The 27,239-nt window shown below is 41.2% G+C and overlaps 1 protein-coding gene and 1 pseudogene across 3 annotated transcripts in view; both read left to right on the top strand.

Moving 5' to 3' along the window:
* PAPSS1 (3'-phosphoadenosine 5'-phosphosulfate synthase 1) overlaps positions 1-27,239 on the top strand; it is a 104,960-nt gene that overhangs the window by 829 nt on the left and 76,892 nt on the right. For 2 of the 3 annotated variants that reach the window (XM_058721718.1, XM_058721717.1), the window contains exons 2-4: positions 13,656-13,770; positions 20,821-21,056; positions 26,530-26,668. In XM_058721718.1, the coding sequence (XP_058577701.1) occupies positions 13,656-13,770; positions 20,821-21,056; positions 26,530-26,668 (490 nt within the window). Of the gene's footprint in view, positions 1-56; positions 77-13,655; positions 13,771-20,820; positions 21,057-26,529; positions 26,669-27,239 lie in introns of those variants that run through there. The other variant, XM_058721719.1, reaches the window with a different exon arrangement.
* On the top strand, positions 19,783-20,814 carry LOC131507222 (cytochrome b-c1 complex subunit 7-like; annotated as a pseudogene).

The following is a 27,239-nucleotide window of genomic DNA, read 5'->3' on the forward strand; positions in this document are numbered from 1 at the left end:
TTGTGGCTCAGTATTAAATCGGAATGTTTGACAAATAACATGGAGTTTTAAGGACTCGATTCCTGGAGACAGTAAGGTATGGGTAGACTAATGGTTTATAACGTTTAGCAAGGACTGCCAATTGGATTTGATGGTTAAGTGCTGTCTCCTCAGGAGGTTGTTTCCTTCCTTATTTCTTTGATGAGAAACAGCCTTAAGATATTGTAAGTATAGAGCAGATTGAGGTGGGGGAGGGGGAGGTGGTGTCCAACTTTGGAGTCAGGAAAGGCGCTGGTTTTAAGTTTAGATGGGTTTTTATTTCACAGCACAATCCGATCATGAGGCTTAATTTTAAATGCAACCTCGTAAATCATCATTAACCTTGATGAGTTAAAAAAAAAGCCATTTCAGGCAAATATTCATTTGATGTGAGTTTATCGTATCTGTTGTTACTTAAGATTCTCACCTGATTCCTTTCTTCTTTTAATTATTTAATCTTCTGTGATAAGGAGGGAAAGGAATAAAAGGTGAATTAGAACATTGGAAAGAGCACTGGACTACTGGCCTGGTCTCTGGTTCCAGCTTTGCCATTTAGTAGCTGAGTGAACTTGAGGAAAAACATTCTATTTCTTTAACCCTTAGCTGTCTTAACAAGGGTGTAATAGTGTGCACTTCTCTAGGTTGTTTCAAGGAGCAAAGAAGATAATGAATTTGAAAGTTCAGTGAAACCACTACCATGTAACTTGGTGTGGCTCTTGTACCTCATGGTATTTTTTAGTTGGTGAAATAAGGTTGGCTAAATTAGGGTATTTACAGATGATTTCATTTACACCGTCCATAATTTATGTTTTAACTGTTTGCCAAATAGGTGTTCATTCTTTGTAGAGACCTTTGCCACTGATGGAGAAGATGAAAAATGAGGGACTCCATGCTTTCCGGCCAGTTGCTCATGGCCTGGTTGGGGCTGGAAGTGGCATTTGCCAGGTGATGAGTATTTCAGACCACAGTGACTAGTGCAAGACATGTTTTATCGCAGTTTAGAAGGGAGATTAGTTTATCCTAAATGTTTGGGGAAAGTTTATGGAGGAGAAATGTGCCCAGATTTGTGAGGCAGAGAGGAACTGTATGAATAAAGGCTGGAAATAAGAATTAATAATAATACTATTTTTTATAGAAACAAGGAAAACAAGGAAACCTTGTTTAACCACTCTGGAGAATTTTTACAGAGGAGTGGAGAGAAGTTTGAATGGGTTAGGGTGGGGCTAGGTTATGCAGTTGTTAATGTTAGCTCAGTTAAGACTTGATTCCTTGGGAGATTTTTGGTGAGGCTAGAATTTTTAATTTTCTGGGCCTTATAAGTCTTTTTTTGCCCCAATAGAGAACAACCGTCATATTTTCCTTTCACATACTGAAGTCAGCTGATACACACAAGTGTGAAGAACCCATACTCCTTTAAAGTTTCCATCACATGATGAAATTGGATTTCCAGGAAGGTTGGGCTACTGAGGAAATTAGATACTGTTAGAGCCTAGATGTGGAAGTCTTAGAAAACAGATAGGGTTATAGTGAGGTCTAAATGAACTAATAGATTTAGAGCATGCTGGTACATGAACACTGTTTAAGTTGTTCTTGGTATTGATTTATCCGATGCGAGGGTGCAAAGGGCCGGGTTAAAGCACCTGTGGGAATAGCAGAATAGGTGCATTAAAAACACACAAGGAACTCTCTGACCCTCCCCCGTTCATGCTCTGTCTCTCTCTGTCTCAAAAATAAATAAATGTAAAAAAAAAAATTTATAAAAAAAAAAAAAAAAAAAAGAGGGGCACCTGGGTGGCTCAGTCGGTTATGTGGCTGACTTCGGCTCAGGTCACGATCTTGCGGTCCGTGAGTTCGAGCCCTGCGTTAGGCTCTGTGCTGACAGCTCAGAGCCTGGAGCCTGTTTCAGATTCTGTGTCTCCCTCTCTCTCACCCTCCCCCGTTCATGCTCTGTCTCTCTCTGTCTCAAAAATAAATAAATGTAAAAAAAAAAAAATTATTAAAAAAAAAAAAAAGACACACAAGGAAGAGTAAGAAGGAGCTGACTGACTAACTAGAATTAGGGAATGAAAGAGGGAGGCGTGTTAAAAGTTGGATCCTGAGGTTTTAATCTTGAGAAATGGGGAGAAAAGTTGTGCCGTGCTGGGAAATTGGGAAGTAGGCTGGAGGCTGGGGTAATGCTGATAAAAGTTAAACACTGAAGGAGAATTTACTGTGTGCCCAATACTGTTTTAAATGTCTTACTTAAGTTAACTTACTGAATTTTTGCAACATTTCTGAAGTGGATATCATGAGAGAGAGTCATTTAAAGCTGCCTGGGCTCAAATCTGGGCTCTGTTCTTTACTAACCACATAACCTTTGGCTAGTCACTTGATTTCCCTGTGCTCACCTGTAAAATGGAAGCGTTAGTCTCACTGGGATGTTGTGAAGATTTAAAGGAGCTAATAGATGAGAAATGCTTACAGTGCCTGGCATATAGTAAATGTTGTGTATAGTTCTTATTTTCACAGTTATCCTATTTATTACAAGTAGTATTTCCATATTATAGATGAAGAAACCGAGGCACAGCGATGTCATAGAGTTTCTTAGTGGTGGATCCAATTTTAAGCATACTGCACACGCGAGACAGCTTTTAGTAGATACGCTCTCCATAGGAATATAGTGAGAGCCACATAATGTAGTTGAAAACTTTCTAGAGGGTCCATTGAAGAAAAAAGAAACAGGTTGAAATAAATTTGATTAACGTCTTTTATTTAACCCAACATATTTAAAACCGTCATTTCAACATAAATGTAACTTCAATACTATCATAACATAAAATTACTAAGATATATTACTTAAGGGTGTATTTTACACTTACACATCTCAGTTCAGACTAGCCTCATTTCGAATACTCAGTAGGGACACGTGGACAACATGATAGAGACTGAGGTGGGTTAAAATTGGAAATAAAGATTTGATGATTAAATTTGAGTTAGTCTCTCATTTTTCTCTTCATTCTCTAAGTCCTAAGCTTTGGGTAGTATCTCCTGTGAAGGAACAGGTAAGAGAAGGGGCTTCATGAGAGCTAGGAAAGACCTAGGAAAATATAATGTTCTGGCATTGGGGAGCATTATTTAGTATTAGAGGGAGATGTCTCCATACATCTACAAGAATGGTTAAAGAGAAATCAGGAATAAACTTGCTTCGTTAGCTTCCTCATACCTCAGTCTGACAAAGGATCAGATGTAATGCATTTCATTCTCCATCTGACTGAACCTTTCTATACTGAGACCAGCTTTTTTCTTTTTTTTTCTTTTTTTAGGTTTGTTTATTTTGAGAGAGACACAGTGTGAGTGGGGGAGGGGCAGAGGGAGGGAGAGAGAATCCCACGCAGGCTCCACGCTCAGTGCAGAGTCTGACATGGGGCTCGAATTCGTGTAACTGTGAGATCATGACCTGAGCCGAAACCAGGAGGACACTTAACCGACTGAACCACCCAGACGCCCCAATGTGGGACTAGCTTTTATCTGCCCTTAGGAGTGTGTGAGTTGGGCTGAGGGAGATGTGGGGCACTCAGTTCAGGTCCAGGGGTTACTCACCCGTTTGGTAGAATCATGTTGGGTTGAATGCCTTGCTTGGACCTGCCTTACTGGGGAGTTGGAGCCTCCAGCCCACGGAGTGGTCTGACATTCAGAAGCAACCTGTAGTCTCATTCTGGTTTGCCTTTCCATACCCCTATCTCCTGCTACTCCCCAAATTTCCATAGCTCCATATCTCCAGCCCCAACTTTTCTTCTGTACCTTTCATCCTCATGGTTTTACACAAGCCTTTCCTTGTGCCTGGGCTGCATGTTAACCTTTGTCACTTCCTAGAATCTTCGCAGAGCTGTGGGCTTGTTTATCATACGGTGGCCCTCCCTCCTGTGTGCACACACTCTTACACATTGCTGAATTGGGTGTGCACCCCTGTATTATGTTGTATGCTGCCACTATCACGTATTATGTAGTGATATTTCATTACAGATGTTTTGTGTCTACACTGAGCTTCTCATATAACAAGATGGGGATAAGGAATATGGTACATAGTAAGCTTGGGTGCTTCAGACATTAAAATCCTTAGATAACATTAATATCTCTGCACAGCTTTAGAGAATATGCTTCATATGTGGTAGGATTCAAATTATAGTTTTGTCACTTACCACCTGTGTGATCTTGGGCATATTACCGTAATACGTCTGTGCCTCATCATCCTCAAAGGTAATGATGTGAATAATAAGATACAGCTTATGGTGGACCTATATCTCCACTAGGAAATAGTGCATATCTCCTAGGGTTATAGTGGGGTTTATTTTTTTAAGTTTATTTATTTTGAAGGGGTGCCTGGATGTCTCAGTCGGTTACGCGGCTGACTACGCGGCTCAGATCATGATCTCGCGGTCTGTAGGTTTGAGTCCTGCGTCGAGCTCTGTGCTGACAGCTCAAAGCCTGGAGCCTGCTTCTGATTCTGTGTTTCCCTCTCTCTCTGCCCCTCCCCTGCTTGCTCTCTGTCTCTCTTTCAAAAATAATAATAAACATTATAAAAAAAATTTTTTTTTAAAGTTTATTTATTTTGAGAGAGTGTGCACATGCACACATGAGCAAGGGAGAGGCAGAGAGGGAACCCTAAGCAGGGTCTGTGCTGTCAGCACAGAGCCCCGTAGGGGTGGGAGTGGGGGTAGCTCCATGTAACAAACCGTGAGATTGCAACCTGAGCCAAGATCAAAAGTTGGATGCCTAACCAACTGGGCCACCCAGGTGCTGCTATAGTGAGGTTTAAGTAAGTCAGTATATTTGAAATACTATGGTGATACCTGGCACATGAACAATATTTAAGGTGTTGTTCTTCTTATTTTTTATTATTAATTTTTATTTTTTGAGGGGGGGAGGAGGGACAGAGAGAAAGAGAGAAAATCTTAAGCAGGTTCCACGCCCAGTATGGAGTCCCATGTGGGGCTTGATCTCGCAACCGTGAGATCATGACCTGAGCCGAAATCAAGAGTCAGATGCTTAACTGACTGAGCCACCCAGGTGCCCCCTTGTTATTATTTATTCATCAAATATTTAACACCTACTCTGTGTGTGCCTTTGTTCTAGGTGCTAGGGATGCAGTAGTAAAAAGACAGAAGGCATTGTATTCTACCTGGGAAAGAGTTAATTAAAAAGCAAATAAATGAATGAGATAATTCTCCCTTTTACCAGTTCTACCTTTTTTGAGCAGTTTGTCCCATACACTGTTAGATGCTTTTCACAGAAGGCCAGTAGCTCATTCTGGATTTTGGAGGAGACTGAGGTGGAACAGAAAAGAAACAACGCATGCAGAACACCCAGCTTATGAAAGGCCGAGGCAGAGGCCAGTATTTTCATTCTTCAGAGCATTGGCCTGGCCATGGTCAGGGGCAGGTATTGATCTGCTGCTGGAAAAATTGCCTAAAGAAGAAGGAAAGCTGGATTTCCACCAAGAATGTACTCTTACGAATGTTGACTAACAATAACAAGAACGATAACAAGGTCTGGATCTGTGTTGTCGAATCTGATAGCTGCTAGCCACCTGTGGCAACTTAAATTTAGTTAAAATTAGTAAAGTAAGAAATTCTTTTCCTTAGCTGCACTAGCCACATTTCAGGCACTCCACTGTCTAGTGGCCAGTGTATCGGACAGTACAGTATAGAAGATTTTCATCATCTCAGAAAGTTGTATTGACAGGGCATGTCTAGATACTAACTTTGGGGTGGCTGCCAGCATTTCTTCTACTCTCTGTGTATTTATGTATTCATGTATTCATTTTTACTCTCTTTCCAGGGCAAGAAATTTTGAAAGCTAGTGGCTACTTTGGAATCCTAGTTCTGGGTGATTCTGTAGCCCTGGCTTCTGGCATGATACCTGGCAGTATTAGCTTCCCCCTCAGTATACTTGTGTCTCTACATGTGAATTGTGAAATAAACTTTCCCAGCCTGAGCTCTGTTACATTGAATTTTGAGAAGTAGTTCTCTACTCTAGTGGCTCTCAACCAGATAAGATTTTGCCACTCCCAAGGGGGTGTTTGGCAGTATCTGGAGACATTTTTGATTGTTAGGGTGTGCCTGTGCTGGGGGTGCTTCTGGCATCTGTTGGATAGAGGCCAGAGATGCTACTAAACATCTGACAGTGCACAGAATGGCTCCCACAACAAAGAATTATCTGGTTCAAGGAGTCATTATTGCTGAAGCTGAGAGACCCTATTCTCCGCTTTGTTTTGGGTAAGAAAAAGGGAAAGGAAATTGCGTAGCTCTGATATGCAAAATTAGGAATTTAAAGTAAGATCCAGTTGATAATAACATTTTCTTATTCACCAGCTTGGAAGTTACCATCTTTTGCTCTTTTTTTTTTTTTATGTTTATTTTTGAGAGAGCACACACGTGTACACGCACACCAGTGGGGGAAGGGCAGAGGGAGAGGGAGACACAGATTCCGAAGCAGGTTCCAGGCTCTGAGCTGTCAGCACAGAGCCCCCGCATGGGTCTCGAACTCACCGTGAGATCATGACCTGAGCTGAAGTCGGACGCTTAAAACTCCCAACTCTGAATTGTTTTGAAAGCAAGTTACTAAGTAATGTAAATGAAGAGAATAACTTTTTTTCTTTTTTGGTATTTACCTAAGTGGTAATTATTTCTGTGACATGTCCTTTTCTAAGGATATAATTCCTTACCGAGTGAGTTTTAACCAATAAAAATAGTGGGAATGTTAGACATTATGTATAGAAGTCCAGTTTCAATTTAGATGAATGTAGCCATTATTCTGTGTCTTCTTTCTAGTTTCCTTGATGTTTGCATCCTTTCTCTGTGTCTTTATCTCTCGTATGTTTAAGTTTTTTTTAGTATATTCAGAGTTGTACAACTATGTTTAAGTTTTTTTTTAGTATATTCAGAGTTGTACAATCATCACCAGTGTCTAATTTTAGAACATTTTTTCACCTCAAAAAGAAATCCTGTACCCACGAGCAGTCATTCCCCTTCCTACCTCTTCCTTTCTCTCTAGCTCCTGACAGTCCATAATGTTTTTTGTCTCTGGATTTTCCTATTCCAAATTTTCCTATAAATGGAATCCTACAACATATGGCTTACTGCATCTGGCTTCTTTAACTTAGTATAATGTTTCCAAGGTTCATCCATGTTGTAGCATGTTATCAGTACTTCATTCCTTTAGGTGGTCGAATCATGTTCCATTTTATGGATATATATTACATTTGGTTTATCCATTCATCAGGTGATGGACATTTGAGTTTCTGTTCTTTGGCTTTTATGGGTGATGCTGTTGTGAACATTTGTGTCCATGTTTTTTGTGTACTCTCGCATGGTTTTAGTAGTTAATATCAACATCTGAGGTAGACGTTAGTGTATTTTTGTCTGTCCAGCTTCTGAACTCCCTTCGTATGTATGGGGACTCCCCCACTGTCACTATGGTGGGAGATGCAGGGGTCTGTCATGGTGTAATGATTTCTTTATTTATAGGTTGTCTTCTTACCTGAAATGTTATCTTATCCTCAGTATCTAGAAGGGATCAATGACTAAAATAGTCTTAGATTCGTTTCTGACTTCTAGGAATCTTAGAGCTGGGCTTTCTACCTGGAGGTCATCCTAGGGCCCTTCCATTAAAGTTACCGACATTTTGAAATTTTGATTCAATATATAAGTGTTGCTTAATCTTTAAAATAGACTAGTTGGGTACCTATGATGTATATGCAGAGTGCATGCATGGTATAGTTGATGGCAATCAGATAAGCCTCGTAGGGACTTAGTTTTGATTCAGGAGGTCTGGGGGAGAGCCTGAGATTTGCTTCCTGATGAGCAACATCATTCCAGTGTTGCTGTGCAGCATGTTTGGGAATCTCAGGGTGTTAAGTATAGTATTTTCAAGTTTTCTCAGCCTCCAGCAATGTATGATCTTCACTTTTGCTGTTTGCCTTTGGCTTGTTAATGTTCAGAAGATTAATTCCACTTGTGAGTAACTAAACTAAGTTATCAGTGACTGTGAACTAAAGGTTTCTTCTTTTTTTAAAAAATTATTTTTCAATGTTCATTTATTTTTGAGAGACAGGGAGAGACAGAGCATGAGCATGAGTGGGGGGGGGGGCAGAGAGAGAGGGAGACACAGAATCCGAAGTAGGCTCTAGGCTCTGAGCTGCCAGCACAGAGCCCGATATGGGGCTCAAACCCACAAACCGTGAGATCATGACCTGAGTGTAAGTCGGACGCTTAACCCACCAAGCCACACGGCGCCCCAAGGTTTCTTCTTTTTTGTATGTACTCTGCCATGTCTTCACTTTATTCACATGTTACGCTACAATCTCTCCATAGTATGTCTTGAGACATGAAAGAAACATGACTGTTACTGTTTCAGAGATTCCCTTGACAGGGAAAAATCTGTTATAAGATGGCCGACAGGACTGATAGGGGAACTCCAGTCCCTCCAGCCTGAAGACTCCCCTTCCGGGTTCTTCTTCCCACCCTGCTTGCTGCCACTGGCACCAAATTACTACTAATGAGGAATGCAGAAGTAACAGACTATAAATTGTCCCCTCTGTTGATGCTCTGGGCTCAGACCTCTGGAGGGTGATCTCTGAGCCCACTGGTCTAAAATAAACCTCCTGCCTTCCAAGATCTCCGAGTGCTGCTTGGTTCTTCTGCCAGGTGATCCAGACCAGTTTCCGTAACACCCTTTCAGGAATACACTGTTCAGCAGTCAGCTTAAGGTGGGTGGTGGGATGGATGATAGATGTCGAGTCCAGAATTATACTTGTTATTTGGTATATGCTCATTGCTTTTACACATTCCACTTAAAAAGGCAGAGTTGTTCATAAAGTCATGATAAACTCATAAGGCATAAAGTTCTCTAAATGGCATCATAGGAGAAGTTCATTTGTCCCATAGGGAAGTGGACAAAATAATAAAACCGCCCATGTGGAAATTAAGGACGGTCCAAAAAGGCACCCTGGGCCACTACTTGTGTGCATCATGACAGAAGTGTGTCAAATGTGTAGAAAGTGTGCACCACAATTGTCAGAGGCCATGTGAAGTTAGCCTGGTAACAGGACTGAGAGTTGTTTAGCCCTACGTGTTGAAAGTGAATAAATTCTGTTGAAATGAATCATCCCAGTTCTGCTAGACTTAAGATTGCTGAATGTTGGTCTTCATTGGCATGTTAGGCAGGGAAAACAAATCATACCTTAAAATAAGTGCCTTATATCTAACTTTTACTGAGCACTGACTAGGCACAAGAGAAGAGTTGGAACGTTGGGGAAAATACAAAGAACTGCAGCTCCCTGCGCTTGACCTACCCACCCAAGGAAGTCAAAACATATGTACATAGAAAGACACCTGAAAGTATAAAACGGTCCTTCAAGAACAGTCAAACCATATAGGCGGTAAATGTTACAGGGACTGCCTGGGTGCACACACCAGGCCACATAAATATTTCTACAAACCACCCAGACGATTAGGAAAGAAATCATAAACCTGATTTCTCTGTCCTGTGGATAGAAGCTAGGCCCTTGAAGACTGAGCAGGAATGTAGAATCAGAAGGAAACAACTCACCCTTGGCCCTTAGTGAGTCACTAATGTCATTTCTTGTGGGTGTAATTGGGGGAAGGATTTGGCCAGCGGGAGGGTGGAAAAGAAGGGAAGGGGAACTAGTAGATTGCATGTGGGAGTGGCCTTTAGGTTCTTAGTAAAGTTCAGGCATAATTCCACCTCCTTGCTATTCCAGTAGTTTAAGAAAAGTGTTCTTTAATTTACTCTGAGAAACTGGGAGGTAGGAGATTGTGGCAGATCTTTTTTTTCTTTTTAAGATTGTTTTGTAATATGAGAAAGATCAAACATCTATAAACAATAAGCGTCCTTAGACTGCCATCCCTGCTGCCAGAATTTTTTTAAATGTGGGAGGCAAGAAACCCTGAGGTAGCATTCTTTTCTAGTGATTAAAACAGACAATCTCTGCTTATCCTATATTTTCTCCCAGCCACATCCTCAGTGGTTGGTTTATAGCTTCTCAGGTAATTTTATATATTCTACTCAATTTAAAAAGAAAGCAGGAGGTATTTTACAGGGCCAGAATGAATTAAAATTCATTAGATACATGTTTCTTCTTGCCCCAAAGCGAAATAACTTGGAACAAATCCCAAAGCAAAATGACCTGAGTCAAACAGGTTTTGCAGCTGACTTGTGTAGCACCCCCCGTCCCCACCCCCTTCTCCCCAGGCAGCCTGGCTGGGGGCTGAAACTAGTGACCTCTGAGTAGAGGTGTCCCTCCTCAAGAGATGAGGATATCTGTGTGGGGAACCTTGTTTTTGTTTAAGATCTTGGAGACGTGGAGCTGGAAAGTTATGTTTCCTTCATTAGTTTATTGAAGAGAAATAAGTCAGGTGACCCATATTATAATTTTTCATAAGTGATTATTGAACATTTATAATATAATTTTATTGGAAATCCATCTGTTAATGAGACGATTAGTGGGCGAGGGGTGTGACTCTTGTGGTGTACTTATTAAAAAGAATTGGCAGATTGTCCCTTTGGCCTCAGAGGATTTTCCACAATGAGTGATGGTAGGACCCAGAAGGGCAGAGATGCCTTTCTCTGGTGCACTAGGAATATCTGCATCGTTGGCAGGGAAGTGGGAAGAGAGACCTGGCGCCTCGGGCAGACCGTTTTTAGAAGAGAGTACATCTGGAAGTTGAAGATCTGGATAGAAATGCATTCCTTTACAAAGGTCATGCTTCTATGCCTACAAGGGTGTTTGTTCCCCATTTTGAAGACCTCTGGGCCAAACCACAGCCCTGGTTGGATCTACTCTGACTGTTTCATGCCTCAACCTGTGTCCCTGCTGTGGCTGTGGAAAACACTGTCCTAGTGACTGGTATTGCTTTGAATTTATGAGTGTTGACTTCACAGGAGTTGTTCAGACTGCCTGCCATCCACTCTAGATTTCCCTGGTCCACGTTTTCACTTTTCTGCGTTCTCACTCTTCCTTCTGTCTGGAGGTGCTTCACCTCCCCCCCCCCACTGCCCCAGCTCATCACAGGTCTTAAGTGTTCTCTTTTTGGTGAAGACACTCTGTCTGAACATCACTTCTGATATTTCTTCACAATTTTGCTTTATTTACTTTTCTCCTTTCTGATATTTATTCCTGCATAACTTATATAATTTACTTAATCATTTTGGTCTTTCTTCCCCCTGTTGTCTCTTCCAGTGACCAGTGACTTTTTTTTTTTTTTTAAAGAGAATATACAGGGGAAGGGGAAAAGAATCTTGAGTGGGGGAGTGGCAGGGGGGCTGGGAGAGGGCAGAGAGGGAGAATCTTAAGGAGGCTCTAGGCTCAGCATTGCAGGGCTCCATCCAATGACCCTGGAATCATGACCTGAGCCCAGATCAAGAGTCGGGTACTCTATGGACAGGAGCCACCTAGGCGTCCCTAGTCCAGTGGCTTTCAGACACTAACTTGTATCATCATCACCTGGAGGGCTTTAAAATACAGACTGTTGGGCCCTGCCCCAGAGTTTCTGATTCAGTTGGCCTGGAGGCAGGATCTAATAATTTGCATTTCTAACAGTTCCCAGGATACTCTGATTCTGCTCTTCTGGGGCCACACTTTGAGAACCACTGCACTAGGAGTGAGGACCAGATAAAAGTCCCAAGAGGACAGAGATTTTTTTATTGGTACTGTAAACTGTTTCATTCCTAGAGGAATGTCAAGCGTGTAGTATGTATTCAGTAAATAGTTTTGAATGAATGATGAATAAAACTGCCTTAAAAAGAGCTTACAAGCAGTATCAAATACAAACACCCTATCAAAAAAGGATGCTGTTACGTACCTATTTTGTAAAGACATGCTATTAAAAAGAACCTTAATTACGGTTTTGCTCCATAGGGAGAGAAAATAGAGACTCTAATTCATTTTGTTTTGTATAGAAAACAACATTATTGATATAATTTGCATACCATTCAATTTATCTGTTTAAAATGCATAAATGGCTTTTAATATTTTTCAGTTTTGCAGCCATGATCACAATCAATTTTAGAGCATTTTAATAATCCCAAAAGATCCCTCTATGCATTACCAGTCACTCTCCCTGCCCTCCAGTCTCCCAGCCTGAGGCAGTCACTAATCTGCTTTCTGTCTCTCTAGCGTTTCTTGTGTTGGACAGTTCAATAAATGGAATTATACCATACATGGGTGTTTGTGACTGGCTTCTTAGCCTAATGTTTTTGAGGTTCATCCAAGTTGTAACGTGTTTGAGTACTTCATTCCTTTTTGTTGCCCGATAATCCATTGAGTGGGTATATCGTGTAAACTTTAAAATATTTTATCTAATTATCAACTGGTGGACAATTGGGTTTCCACTTTTTGGCTTTTATCAATAAAGCTGCTATGAACTTAGGTATGTATGTTTTGTGTGGACATGTTTTCTTGTGAGTATCTGGGAGTTTATTTGGTCACGTGGTAACTATATTTAACATTTTCAGAACTGCTGTTTGCCAAAGTGGCTGTAGTATTTTACATTTTCACCACAAATGTATGAGGATTCTAATTTCTCTGTATTCTCACTAGCACTTGTTACTGTCTTTTTGATTATAGCCCTCCTGGTGGATCATATACGTATCTCTTTGTGGTTTTGATTTGCTGTGCATTTTTCTGGTGGCTAATGATGTCGAACATCTTTTAATCTGCTTTTTTTGTCATTTGTATTTTTTGCTTGGAGAAATGTCCATTTGGATACTTTGAGACCTGTATAAATTTATGCCATTTTTGTTGAAGAATATTTGGGAAAATGATTGCATTCCTTTTTTTTTTTTTTTTTTGTGGAATAACTACAAATAAGCAATGAATTTCATGTTTTGCCAATTAATTTAATTAATAATTTAATTAATCCAGCTAGTTAAATATTTGATTTAATTAATTTAACCCTCTGAGCCACCCAGGAACGCAAAAGCTCTTACTACTGTGCATTTCATGATGCCTACAGACATTCCTTCCACACTTTGTTTAGGAGTCTGCTTCTATGCTACCTTCTCAGAGGCCTTTCTTGATCGTCCTGTCTAGAGAGGTACTCATCCCTGATGTCTCTTTTCAGCTTACCATGTTTTATTTCTTACAGTCGCACTTGTCATGCTCTGATACGACCAAGTTATACTGCTTTGTCTCCCCCAGTGTGATGTAAGCTCAGTGAGGGTAGGGACCCTGTTTAGTTCACATGGTATACTAGTAGGGCCTAAGTGAGTGGAAGACTGGGTTATGGAGTCCACTGCTCCCTTGTTAACTGGCACTTGGGCAAGTTGGTTAGCTTTTCTCAGGTTTAACATCTTCATTTGTAAAAACACAGGAGTAAGAGTTTTTGCGTTCCTGGGTGGCTCAGAGGGTTAAATTAATTAAATCAAATATTAAACTAGCTGAGTTGATTAAATTATTAATTAAATTAATTGGCAAAACACAACACCATGCTTAGGTACTATAATGAAAACTGTTAGTTTTAATCTTTTTCCTTGCTTTTGGCATGTTACATAGAATAGTGACAGCAAGGAATATGTGTATTTACTTTTTAAAGGACTGGTAAATCAGAATTCTTTTTTTTTTTTTTAATTTTTTCCAGGGGATGCAGAGAGCAACTAATGTCACCTATCAAGCTCACCATGTCAGCAGGAACAAGAGAGGTCAGGTCGTGGGGACCAGAGGTGGTTTTCGTGGCTGCACAGTTTGGCTGACAGGTAAGATCAAGAGAAATAAACCAGTTAATTTCAAAAGCAGTGTTTATAGACAGTCTTGAACAAGGATTAAGGGTATTTATTTAAATTTTGAGATATTTGTGTGTCTGGAACATCACTGCATGTACCTGGCAGCGTTGCTTAATTATAACCTATTTCCTTTTGGTAATTCCTTTTGTTCTTTACAGAATTGCTATTGAAGTAAAGGGGGAAACCAGAATGCATCTTAAAACTACTTTCTAGTTAATAGCTATGTTATATTCTATACATTTTTGTATGCACCAAGACCTGGATTCTGCCTTCAAGAAGCTAATGATGTAAACGATATGAAGAGAAACAGTGATAAAGACTTTCACAAAAAAGAATTTTTGCTTTGGCCTCGATTGGTTTTTTCGTTGGTTCTCCCAGAGTCTCCCTTCGGGTCAGCCAGCGCGGGCTGGTGAGAGGGTTAGTTGATCTAGATTTTGGAGGTGGCTTTACGAATGATGGATTCTTGGGGCACCTGGGTGGCTCAGTCGGTTGAGCACCTGACTTAGGCTCGGGTCATGATCTTGTGGTTTGTGAGTTCAAGCCCCACATTGGGCTCACTGCTGTCATCACTGAGCCTCCTTCAGATCCTCTGTCCCTTTCTCTCTGCTCCTCCCCTACTTGTGCTATCTCAAAAATAAACATATAAGAATGACGGATTCTTTCACTTCTAGTAATTGTATTTAAAATTTTGTATTTAATTGTAAATTAAATTTAATTTAAAAATATTTAATTGTATTTAAAATTAACCACCAAAATTTTATACCTATTTACTCCCCTACCAACAGTGTGGGAGAGGGTCCATTTCCAAGTGTCTTTTCATCAACATGGATATTACCAATCCTTAAAATTTTTGCTGATGGGTGAAATTCTGTGTGTATGCGTTTTTTAAAAATTTTTCTTCATGTTTATTTATTTTTGAGAGAGAGAGAGAGAGTGTGAGTGCATGAGCAGGGGAGGGGCAGAGAGAGAGGGAGACACAGAATCTGAACCAGGCTCCAGGCTCTGAGCACAGAGCCCGATGTGGGGCTCGAACCCACGAACCGCGAGATCATGACCTGAGCCGAAGTGGGATGCTCAACCTACTGAGCCACCCAGGCGCCCCCTGTGTGTGTGTTTTTAATTATATGCTTCAATTGTAGACAAGTCTAATTGTTTCTGTAGGAAAGAAGACCCTGTCCTCACATTCTTCTCATCTCCTCATTCTTAAGTTCAGGTTGTTAAATTGTTACTTTTCCATTGTCTACGTTCATAACACATTCTGTTCTCAAATCTTAAATTTTCATGATTGTTTTTTGTTTGAGCTCTGTAAGTAAGTTGATTCTATATCCACCAGTTCATCATCAGTCCTTTTATTATGGTGTGTCCACTCATGAGCTCTCTCTTTGGGTCTAGTTTTGTTTTTTTTGTTTTTAATTTTTTTTTTTTTTTAACATTTATTTATTTTTGAGACAGAGAGAGACAGAGCATGAATGGGGGAGGGTCAGAGAGAGGGAGACACAGAATCTGAAATAGGCTTCAGGCTCTGAGCTGTCAGCACAGAGCCCGACGCGGGGCTCGAACTCATGGACCGCAAGATCATGACCTGAGCCGAAGTCGGCCGCTTAACCGACTGAGCCACCCAGGTGCCCCTGTTTGGGTCTAGTTTTAAGTGTTTGTGTTCTGTTGTTGTTTCTGTAAGATAGTCCTCCATTGGATTTTGAATTCCTTGAGATTTCTTTTTTTTTTAATGTTTATTTTTGAGAGAGGAGGAGAGAGTGTGCGCACATGTGTGAGTGGGGGAGGGGCAGAGAGAGAGGGAGAGAGACAATCTGAAGCAGGCTCTGAGCTGTCAGTGCAGAGCCGGACATTGGGCTCAAATTCTGGAACCGTGAGATCATGACCTGAGCTGAAGTCAGACGCTTAACTGACTGAGCCACCCAGGCAGCCCTGAATTTCCTGACTTCTTATGTTTGAGAATGTCTGCCTGTCTTTTACGATGATTTGGCTAGATAAAATATATATTTGGTTCATACTATGTTTTGGAATTCTTAAAGCATTACTCCATTTTAATCTGGTATTAAATGATGTGAAGAAGTGTGAGACTAATTTGATTTTTTTTTTTTTTTTCTTTTTAGGAGGTTTCCTTTTTCATCTGGAAGCCTGAAAAATTGTTTCTTTTCCTATATTTTCTTTTAGCAGTTTTGCCTTTCTCATTTAGGCCCTTTATCCATCTGTAGTTGATTTTTTGTGTGTATGTGAGGGAGGGGTCTATTTTCTTTTTTTTCCATGCGGATAATCAGTTGTCTCAACAGCATACATTGATGAAGGGGCATCCTTTTTTTTTTCCCCCTCAGTGCCAACTGTGTTATGTCAGGTTTCCACCTAGGTGTGAATTTGTTTCTGGGCTCTCTGATCTATTCTTCTGGTCTGTTCCTCTGTGATTGCCACACTATCTTACTATATATTTATAAGCCTTGAAATCTAGTGGAATAAGTCCTCTTACCTTATTCTTCATCAGGACTATCTTGACTGTTTTTTGGTGGTGGGGCAGGGGGGCTCTTTGCTTTATTGTATAAACTTTGTGATTGGTTTAACTCTAAAATTTGATAGGGATTTAGTTTGGGATTCCATTGTATCTAAAAGTCAATTTGGGGAAAATTGATCTTTAGAATATTGGGTAATCCTTTTCTTGAGTGTGGTACATTCCCTTTATCTTACCACTAATGATGCTTATAAATACTGTTTATCAGATTTTTTGGTGCTTGCTTTATGGTCTAGTATGTAATCAGTTTTCATAAATATATATTTGAAGAGAACATCAGGGTGCCCGTGTGGCTAAGTTGGTTAAGTGTCCAACTTCGGCTCAGGTCGTGATCTCACAGTCTGAGTTTGAGCCCCATGTCAGGCTCTGTGCTGACAGCTCAGAGCCTGGAGCCTGCTTCAGATTCTGTGCCTCCCTCTCTCTCTGCTCCTCCTCTGCTCATGCCCTGTCTTTCCCTGTCTCTCAAAAATAAGTAAACTTAAAAAAATTTTTTTTGAAAAGAACATCTATTTTCCCGATACGTGCAATGTTTTTAGATATGCTCATTAGATCAAGCTTGTTAATTATGTTGTCAAATCTTCTATAGCCTTTGCTGTTTTTTTTTTTTTTTTGACAATATTTTTGGAAATGGAAGTAAAGATTTCTTTTTCTGTTTTTTTTTCTTTTTGAGAAAGTGCACAGTGGGGGAGGGGCAGATAGAGAGGGGGACGGGATTTGAAGCGGCACTGTGCTGATAGCAGTGAGCCCAGTGTGGGGCTCGAACTCAAGAACCCCAAGATCATGACCTGAGCCAAAGTTGGCTGCTAAAACCGACTGAGCCACCCAGGTGCCCCGGAAGTAAAGATTTCTTTCTTTTTCTCACAATTCAGTAGCTTAATCAGGATCTGTTGGGGTATTGAGTGGGTTGTCATTTTCCTGGAACATAGTTTGCTTTTTCTCAGATTGTACTCCAGATAAACTTTCTTTTATATTTCTACGTTGGTAGGTGTACTAGTTTACCAGGGCTGGTGTACTAGGAGACCCAGACAACTACACCTCTGCCAACCTCCTAAGTACTCCACCACACATTAAGCCTGAGTGATGTTTCCTGTTCGCATACGCAGTTCTCGGATCCATCTCCAATAACCTAGGAGGGGTCTTAGCCCTAATTCTCTCCATCCTAATTCTAACAGATCACATCAAAACAACAGGGAGGCTTCCAACAGCGGAAATTTATTCTCTCAACATTCTGGAGGCTGGGAATTTGAGATGAATGTTTTGGTAGGGTTGGTTCCTTCTGGAGACCCTGAGGGAGAGTCTGCTGCAGGCCTCTCTCCTAGCTGCCGGAGGTTGCTGGCAGTCCTTGGCCTTCTTTGGTTTGTAGGTGCAGTGCTCTGTCTCCTGCTTTCGTCTTCACATGGCCCTGTCACAGTGACACCAGTCGCTGGATTTAGTTCCCATCCTGGTACTGTATGACCTCATTTTAATTACATCCACAAAAACCCTATTTACCACTAAGGTCCCATTCTGAGGTTCCAGATGTGTATGAATTGGAGGTGGGGGATTATTCAATCTCGTACATTTGGTTTCTTTTCTTCGGGTATACGCATTTTCCTTATCTAAGTTTTGGATTATCTGTCTTGTAATTATCTGCTAATTTTCTCTAACTGCTTTAGCTTTTTGTCTTTTTGTCTGTGTTCACTGTAATCTCAATGAAACTTCCTGTGTCAGTAACTAAAATTTTTAGTAGTCTATTCTTACTTTGTTTCAAACTATGTATGTGTGTGTGTTTGTGTGTGTATGTATATACATATAATACATATACATATGTGTGTATAAATAGGTACTTTCATTATGATTTAGGTTGTTTTGTGTGAAAAGTCTAAGATTTCCGGTTTCAGGGTTTTTTTTTTTTTCTTTCTGATGCTTAGTGTCCAACTGGTGGTTAAAAACAATAAAAAACAGAAAACTGTTTTTCCTGTTCCTCCCCGTCTCCATCTCTTTTTTCTAGTTATTGTCTCTGTGTAAGAGATTAGCCAAGATCTAGTGGTGTAAAACAACCATTTTAATTCACTTCCCATTTTGTGGGTAAGGACTTCCGGAGGCCTCAGCTGGGCGGTTTGCCCTGATGTCTGGCTTGGTTGCAGTTCTCTGAAGGCTCACCTGGCTGGTGTCCGTGATCACGAACTCACTTGATGCCGCTTGTCAGCCGGGAGCTTAGCTGGCTGAAACACTTGCTAGTGATCTCTTGAGCACGGTGGCCTCAGGGTATTAATAGCGGGCTTCTCTCAAACGGAGTGTCCAGGTAGCATTTTCTGACCCAGCCTCAGAAGTCACACATTGTCGTTTTCACTACATCCTTTTGGCAACAGGTGAGTCCTAAGGCCAGCCCAGATTCAAGAGTAGAGAATTAGACTCTGCCTATTGATGTGACAGTGGCAATGTCACATTGTCAAATAGTTTGCAGGGTCGGAAATTCTGTTGTGGGCATCTTTGGAAAATATCTGCTATGTTCATTGATACAATTTTAATTTTATTTATTTAATATTTAATTTTTAATATTTAATTTTAATATTTAATATTTTATTTAATACAATTTTTTAATATAAAACTAATACAGGTTTTTAATGTATAAAGCAACTAATGCTATTAATCCTCCTTTTTTTTTTTTTTTTTTTAAGTTTGTTTATTTATTTTGAGAGAGAGAGAGACCACATGCATGGGTGCACATGTGAGAGAAGGGCAGAGAAAGAATCCCAGGCAGGGTCCAGGCTCTGAGCTGTCAGCACAGAGCCTGACTAATGAACCGCGAAATCATGACCTGAGGTGAAGTCAGACACTTAACCATCTGAGCCACCCAGGTGCCTCAACACCATTGATTCTCTTAACATATCAGTTGTACCTTCATAATGTCTTTCAGGGGAATCCATACATGATTATCTCTTGCCTCGTAACCACCTTAGTTATGAATTCTGTAATTACATACTCAGCAAGATGGCACGTGTTTCTGCATGAATGTATGCTTTCCTTTTCCTTCTTGTTTAGTGAATAAACATCATTGGTACAGGAAGGTGAGTTGAAATGAGGATATTCTTTCAAGGTTAATTTAAATTGGACTCCCAGATACTTTTATCTATGGTTGTCTATGAGAGGTGTTGATCCTAGGATATAGAGATAGCTTCATTTGTCCTTTTTCTTCCCTCACCAGAAATAATTTTGGCGTATAACTCAGTTTTTTTTTTTTATTTTTTTAAAAAATTTTTTTTTTTTCAACGTTTTTTTATTTATTTTTGGGACAGAGAGAGACTGAGCATGAACGGGGGAGGGGCAGAGAGAGAGGGAGACACAGAATCGGAAACAGGCTCCAGGCTCCGAGCCATCAGCCCAGAGCCTGACGCGGGGCTCGAACTCACGGACCGCGAGATCGTGACCTGGCTGAAGTCGGACGCTTAACCGACTGCGCCACCCAGGCGCCCCTATAACTCAGTTTTTAAGTTGGCATGCAGCTCTGGAGTAGTGTTAACAGGAGGACAAAGTGCATGTCTGAAACGGAGTGATTTCTAGGATGCCTTTGGGCACAAACAGGAATTATTAAAAACAAATACTTGAGTATACAGCGCTGCAGTCTTGGGTAAAATGGCCAGCAGGCCTGCTGTTGCGCGTCAGGCCGGTGGCCAGAGGGTATTTGAAAATGGTGTTACAATGCTGCAGGGTTCAATAAACTGGGGTTAATGCGAGGTGTTACCATTTATGAACATGATGTGAAAGAGGCCATAAAGCTTCCTGAGAACCTGTATAATGACAGCTTGTTTTGCATTCAGAGAGCAGTGGACCTGACCATAAGGCAGCATATCTTGCCTAAAGAGCAGTGGACAAAATATGAGTAGGATAAATTTTACTTTGCACCATATGAAAGAAGTTATTTGGGAAAGAAAAGAGAAGAATGGGCAAAGAAATAATCGCAGAGTTTAAGTTGGTGGTTGTAGCTGCCCTGAAACGTTTTTTAGAAGTTGGATAAACCAGGGGCACCTGGGTGGCTCAGTTGGTTAAGTGTCTGACTTCAGCTCAGGTCATGGTCTTGTAGTTCGTGAGTTCGAGCCCCATGTCAGGCTCTGTGCTGACAGTTCGGAGCTTGGAGCATGCTTCGGATTCTGAGTCGCCCTCTCTCTCTGACCCTCCCCTGCTCACGCTTTGTCCCTGTCTCTCAAGAATAAATAAAACATTAAAAAAAGTTAAAAAACAAAAAGAAGTTGGGTAAACCTGAAGTGTACAATTTAGAACTATTTGAACTGCAAATGTACTACTTTACATGAATGTCTATTTATTTAAAAAACATAAATGCTTTATTTAAACGATAGATGTTTTTCTAGCTAAGATCTGAATCTTGTAGAGAAATGTGGGATAAATGTTACTGAGGGATTGCTATGTGTAATGAGTGTTATGAAGCCAGTGATTTAAATTCTTTGTTACTAAGTGGTCTCCTAACATTGCATATGAAATGTGCTTGGACTATTCGATTTTAGGCTTGTCTGGAGCAGGAAAGACCACAGTGAGCATGGCTCTGGAGGAGTACTTGGTTTGCCACGGTATCCCATGCTACACTTTGGATGGTGACAACATCCGTCAAGGCCTCAATAAAAATCTTGGCTTTAGTCCTGAAGACAGAGAAGAGAATGTTCGACGCATTGCAGAAGTTGCTAAGCTGTTTGCAGATGCTGGCTTAGTGTGCATCACAAGTTTTATATCCCCTTATACTCAGGTATGTGGCTTTTGTACCATTGCTATTCTGACATCATCGAGTGAGATGGCCTCAGGCAAAACAAGTAATTGAAACACTCACGTATGCTTCGAAGCTAAATTCAAATTAAAATAATCAACCTACAACACTTTTGTGCTGGGACTTTCTGAGTAAATTCCTTTTTAATAAAACCTGTTATGACTGCCCCTGCCTCCCAAAGTATAACCAAACTTGTTGACCTCAAGCCAGTGGCCACATTATTTCAAGCTTGACTTTTCAACTCAATAAATGTATAATGAATACTCTATGTGTGTCAGACACCCAGGGAAAGTCTTAAGTCTCTTAACATGTGCCTGACCATGGCTTCTTTGCTCACAGACAGAAGCACTCTCCTCTTTCATCACATTCCTCCTCTTATTTTAGCACTAATTCACTGTTTTGTAGTTCTCTTAAAAAATCATGTCATTTCTCACGTGAGATTTTTGTTTCCCCACCTGGAAGGCACTCTTCTCCTTCGATCAATCGTTCTCTTCTCGCCATCAGTTGACTCCTGTTCATGCTTTCAGGCTCAGGTTAGGCATCTCCTCCTCCTGAGTGCCTTCCCTTTCTCCCTCAGCCTTTGGTGCCCTTATTGTGCCCTAACCCTTTGTTTTATTACAAATGCCAGTTCATTGGTTGGTGGTGCTAACAGTGGCAGCAATTGTAGTGGTGATGGTGGTGGTGGTGGTGGTAGTAATGAAAATAATAGCAGCTAACATTTATTAAACGCCAGCTGTATACCATGAATGAACTCACGTAGTTCTTATCACCCAATGAAGAAGACAGAGTAGTAATGAAAATAATAGCTAACATTTATTAAACACCAGCTGTATACCATGAATGAACTCATGTAGTTCTTATCACCCAATGAAGAAGGCAGAGATGAGGAAAAAGGTATAAATTACCCAGGGTCGCTGTACATGGTAGAGCAAGGCACCCAGACAATGTCATTGGAATCCATATTCTTACCATGCTTTATTGCCTCTAACCCCCACTGGTTCCTTGAAGGCTGAAACTACATCTTACTTATCTTTATAATCTTGATGCCAAGCCCAGCTTCTGGAATATAGTAGATATTTAGTGTTTGTTAAATGACAGCACAGTACAGATGTGAAAGAGCAGGTGAATTACTATGTGGTTAAAAGCAGGGACTTTGGAGCCAGAAACAATGGGTTGGAATCTCACCTCTGCCTGTTAGGACCTTGGCCGGTTGAGTTGACCTTCCTAAGCTCAGATAATGCCTACCTCCCAGTGTTGTTCTGAGGATTAGGTAAATCATGCGTTCAAAGCTTTCAGCATGGTGCCTGGTGTGTACTAAGTATTGAGTAAATATAATAAATAATAGCACAATTCTAGTGTTGTATCATGAATTTGGATGGTTACATAGACTTTTTTTTTTAAAGCCAAAATAAAACATGAACTGTAAGAGTTACAGGTAAGTATCATATGGAGTGTTAATTGTAAAAATTCACTTAACTGAACCATGGCAGGAGTCCTAAAGGGTCCTGTGAGGACTAAGTACTTTTCATTTGCCTGAAACATTGGGATCAGCATCAATACATCCGTTTAAAGTATACTGGATCATGAAGTGTGTAAGAGAATGATAGTTGTTTGAGTTCTTGAATCCTTGATATAAACAGTTTCATCGTAATGTAACAACTGATATTCTTGCACATTCTGGAAATCTTTGCAACTCTTAGAAGAGGAGAAAGTAATGGGATTTGGAGAGCTGTCAGCTGGATTTCTAAAAGTATGTACTGATCTGCTTTTTGGCCCCCTTGTTTCCATAGTACGGAGCGAAATTTGTTGCTCTCACTTCTAAAAGTACAGAGAGTGAGGTTTGGACTGTGCTTAGGTCATGTTAAAATCTGTGATATTTGCATCAAACCATATGATACAGGATATGTGTATTATTCTGTGTCACCATTGAACTTGGGCATCTTGGTTCTGAAAATAAACCTGATAGTTCCTAGCCAGTCTGGTGGGATCAGAGATGTGAACAGTTACAATATGTTGAAGCAGGTGATTAGGTAAATGTGTATGAGACGTGCTGTGGAAGAATCGCAGAGGAGATGATGCCTGAAATGAGTGATGGAGGATGAATCAGAGCATACTATTGAGACCAGAGGGAGAAAGCTATTTTAACAGAGGACATAGTACAGTGTTTGCAGCAGCACGGAAATGTGAGGGAGTCTGGTCTTTTGGGGAACTGTAGGTACTTTGTTACGACTGCCGTGCAGGGTGAATGTGAGGGGAGATGAAGCTAGAGCTATTCGCAGAGGTTCGATGATGAACCTTGACTGCTCAGGACTTTGCCCCATAGGGCAAAACTTGACAGTTTGAGATTGTACTAAGGAACGCTGTCTCTGGGTTTGCATTTTCGTAAGGTCACCTTTGAAGCTTGGAATGAGGGTGGTCTGGAGATAGGAGACTGGTGAGGAGGCTTTCAGAGTGAATTCAAACAGCAACAATGGGAATGGAAAAGATGGGGCCTGTTTGAGGGCTCTTAAGCCTGTAGCATCGGTAGGACTTGGTGCCTGCTTGATTATTGAATTTGGGGTGAGCACGAATGATGGTTCTTTCTGAATAGAAGATGGTATGATTGAGTTAGGAAATACAGGAGGGGAAGGGAGGAGGTGACTATTTCATTTTAGGTGGGTTAGGTTTGAAATCCTAGTAGAGTAAGCAGGTCATTGGAAAATTGGTTCTCAGAAAAGCTGTGTAGAATTGAGATAGATTTAGGATCACTAACTTTGTTAATTAAAACCCAGTCAAAGTTGAGTATATATATAGAGTATATAGAAGAGTTGTATAGAATGAGAAGAGAGCCGTGGACAGAAACTTGGAAATACATTCATATAAAAGGACAGTTGGGATCAGTTAAGGTCACACCTTAATCATTCTACCACATGCTGTGGTTATTATAGCTAATGAAAGATATAGCAGAATAAGATCTATGATAGGTATATAGCAGGTATTCTGAGAAGCCAGAGGAAGCAAGGGCCCTCCATCAGCCTGGGCATGCAGGGTGGGCTTCCTGGAGGATGTCAGCACAGAACTGTGCTATGAGGAGAACGTGCTTTAGCCAGAAGAGAGGGGTGGAGGGTTTTGAGCAGGGAGGGTGGCTAAGGCCTAAGGTCCAAACACCTGGTAACAGCCAGGTGTTAATTATTAATAGAATATCAAGTGTAAGACTGAGAAGGGTGGGGCCAGGTATAGAACACCTGATGCCTCTCCCTGAGAAGCCTGGGTTTTACCCTGATGGTGGTAGGGAATCTTTGAAAAGTTAGCGACATGGTTGAATTTGCATCCTCTGCTATTCTAGGGACAGTGTTAGGGTATGGCTTTGAGCAGATCAAAGCTGAAAGCCAGCAGACTGATTAAAAGCATGTTGTTGCAGTTGACCAGGAATGAGGTTGAACTCGGGAGTAGGGAAGACATGCAGACTGGGTTGGTGTAATAGAGGCAAAATCTGAAGGACTTTGTGGCAGAAGGCAGAGGGGGTGGGGTGTGGAATGAAGGGAAGGAACCAGAACAACTCTTGGGATTCTGGGTGAATAGTGCTGTCATCCTTGGTTTGGGCAGTATAGGCAGGGATGCCAGCTGGGGAGAAAAGAGGGTGGATGCCATTATGGACATACTAAGTTTGAGGTGCCCGTGAGATCTCCAGGTGGGTATATTTAGGAGGAGGTTGGAAAGGTGTGTTTACTTCCAGGTGAGAGGGTAGGGCTCAGGCTGAAGCATTAGTGTATATGTTGTAGTCGACACCGTGAAGGCTGCTGAAGAAAGTGCTCAAGGACTGACTTCATGTGAGCAGTGGGCTCCTAATGGGCTGTGGGCAACACCAGTGTTGAAGGGATGGGAAGTAGGAGGAGCCATGGGAGCCTGCATAGGAATGATTAGGAAATAGTGTCATTGGAATATATAGAGTTAGTAGTGTGAAAAGCAGCAGAAAGTCCTGTAATTCAAAGGCTGAAGAGTACTTGTGATTAAGGGATTTTTGTGTGATTTGTTCACTTTTTTTTTTAATGTTGATGTATTTTGAAAGAGTATAAGTGTGTTCAAGAGTGGGGGAGGGGCAGAGAGAGATTCTTAAGCAGGTTTCTGGCTGTCAGCACAGAGCTGGATGTGGGGCTTGAACCCACAAACTGTGAGCTCATGACCTGAGCTGAAATCAAGAGTCAAACACTCAACCTACTGAGCCACCCAGGTGCCCTAGTTCACTTTTTTTTTAAACGTTTATGAGAGAGAGCGTGCGCGCACACGCACGAGAGAGCCCAAGCAGGGAAGGGGCAGAGAAAGAGAGAGGAGGAGGAGAGAGGATCTGAAGCAGGCTCCCTGCTAGCAGCAGCAAGCCGGGTGTGGGGCTTGAACACCCAACTGTGAGATCATGACCTGAGCCGAAGTTGGACGCTCAACCGACTGTGCCACCCAAAGGCCCCCGCAGTTCACTTGTTTTTAATGGATAAGTGACTTGTTGCCAGGGGAAAAAGCTGGCAGAGAAGGAAGAGGAGGATTTCAGACGGAGGGGGGAAATGGATTGAGGAAGGTCCATTAGAGGGGTGGCTCTGGAATTCAAAGGGAGGAAGGAGTAGCAGGAGTGAGGGAGACAAAGGTTGCTGGGCATGTGGATACATTTATATGGCTGAGGAGATTGAGAGCATTCGTGCCTACGGATCTTCATTTTGAAATGCGGAAGAGGAGAGTAGTGACAGTGGAAGTAGGGGCCATAAGAAATGTGAATGGTAAAATGAGCTGTGTGGGGATAGAGTGGTGGGAGTTGCAGGGCTGACTTTGGAAATGTTGGCACTGCTTGTGTCCAGAATATGAACGTGGAGTTGGCCTTGAGTATGGAAAGATGAGCGGATCTTAAGGGGGAAACAGTTTAGCTTAGACAGAAAGAAGAGGTTGACTTAGAAAGGAAACCGTTCCGGAGGACAGGGTGGAGCAATGAAGGTGATTACCAGAGAGTTGGGGGGTTCGGGGCAGGACAGAAAAGTAAAGGTTTGGGAGTGCTAGAGATGAGAAGTGGTCACAGGACCTTGTATTTGGCAAGGAGATAAACCACCTTGAGGACTCTGAATGGACTCAGACTCAGGCTAAGATTGAACATGTTATGAGAGGCCTGATAGCACCTGCATTCAGGCTGGGCTTTGACTGTGGTTCTCCGTAAAACTTAGGTGAAAGTTTTTACAGGGCATCCGTTGTTTTCCCTCCTGGAACTCCCCAATATCTTGGATTTTTAGAATATCAAATTTTAAAATTGTTATGAAGAAATAGTTTCTTGGGTTAAATTTTTTTTGTTTATATTTAAAAATATAAATTAAGTTGTGTCTAATATTTAATTTTCCACTGCCTCAGCTGATAAAGCACTTTTATTCATCCTTGATCATTTATAGTACCTTTGATTCGTATGAGCACCTTCTATTATGTTTCTCTACATCTTTTTTCTAAGGATCGCAACAATGCAAGGCAAATTCATGAGGGTGCAAGTTTACCGTTTTTTGAAGTATTTGTTGATGCTCCTCTGCATGTTTGTGAACAGAGGGATGTTAAAGGACTCTACAAAAAAGCACGGGCTGGAGAAATTAAAGGTAAGTTTCCCTTTGCTTGCATTTTTTTTAAGACTTTATTTTTAAATAATCTCTACACCCAGTGTGGGGTTCAAATGCAACCCCGAGATCAAGGGCTGCATGTTCTACTGACTGAGCCAGCCAGGCGCCCCTTTGCATACTTTATCTTGCCATATCTGAGACTGATCGTCTTTGCTAAGAGATTGGGAATATTCAAACAACTTGGAGCTCCTTGAGAAGAAGAAGTGGGTCTTAATACTACGCTCTTGTGTCTCTGAAGCCTACCAGTAGTACCTGGCACTGTGTGTACTACTCAGTGGGAATGGTTGGTCAGGTTGGAATCCTACTCCCAAGACAGAGTTTTAGAAGGTTGGGACTTCTGGGGCTGTTGGAAACCTACTTGGTATAATTAGGTGCATTAGACTGCATAGCAATTGCTAGCTGCTGCCACTTCTGCTTTTAGTTCCGGTGAAAATGAAGGAAATTCCATAGATCATGGGAATTGTAAACATTTTGAAAGCAAAACCAGTGCCTTGTTCTTATGTATATCATGGTGTGGAATGGTCCCTTATTCATTCGGTGTACATTTGTT

The sequence above is a fragment of the Neofelis nebulosa genome, chromosome 3, assembly GCF_028018385.1.
Source record: "Neofelis nebulosa isolate mNeoNeb1 chromosome 3, mNeoNeb1.pri, whole genome shotgun sequence".
Lineage (NCBI taxonomy): Eukaryota > Metazoa > Chordata > Mammalia > Carnivora > Felidae > Neofelis > Neofelis nebulosa.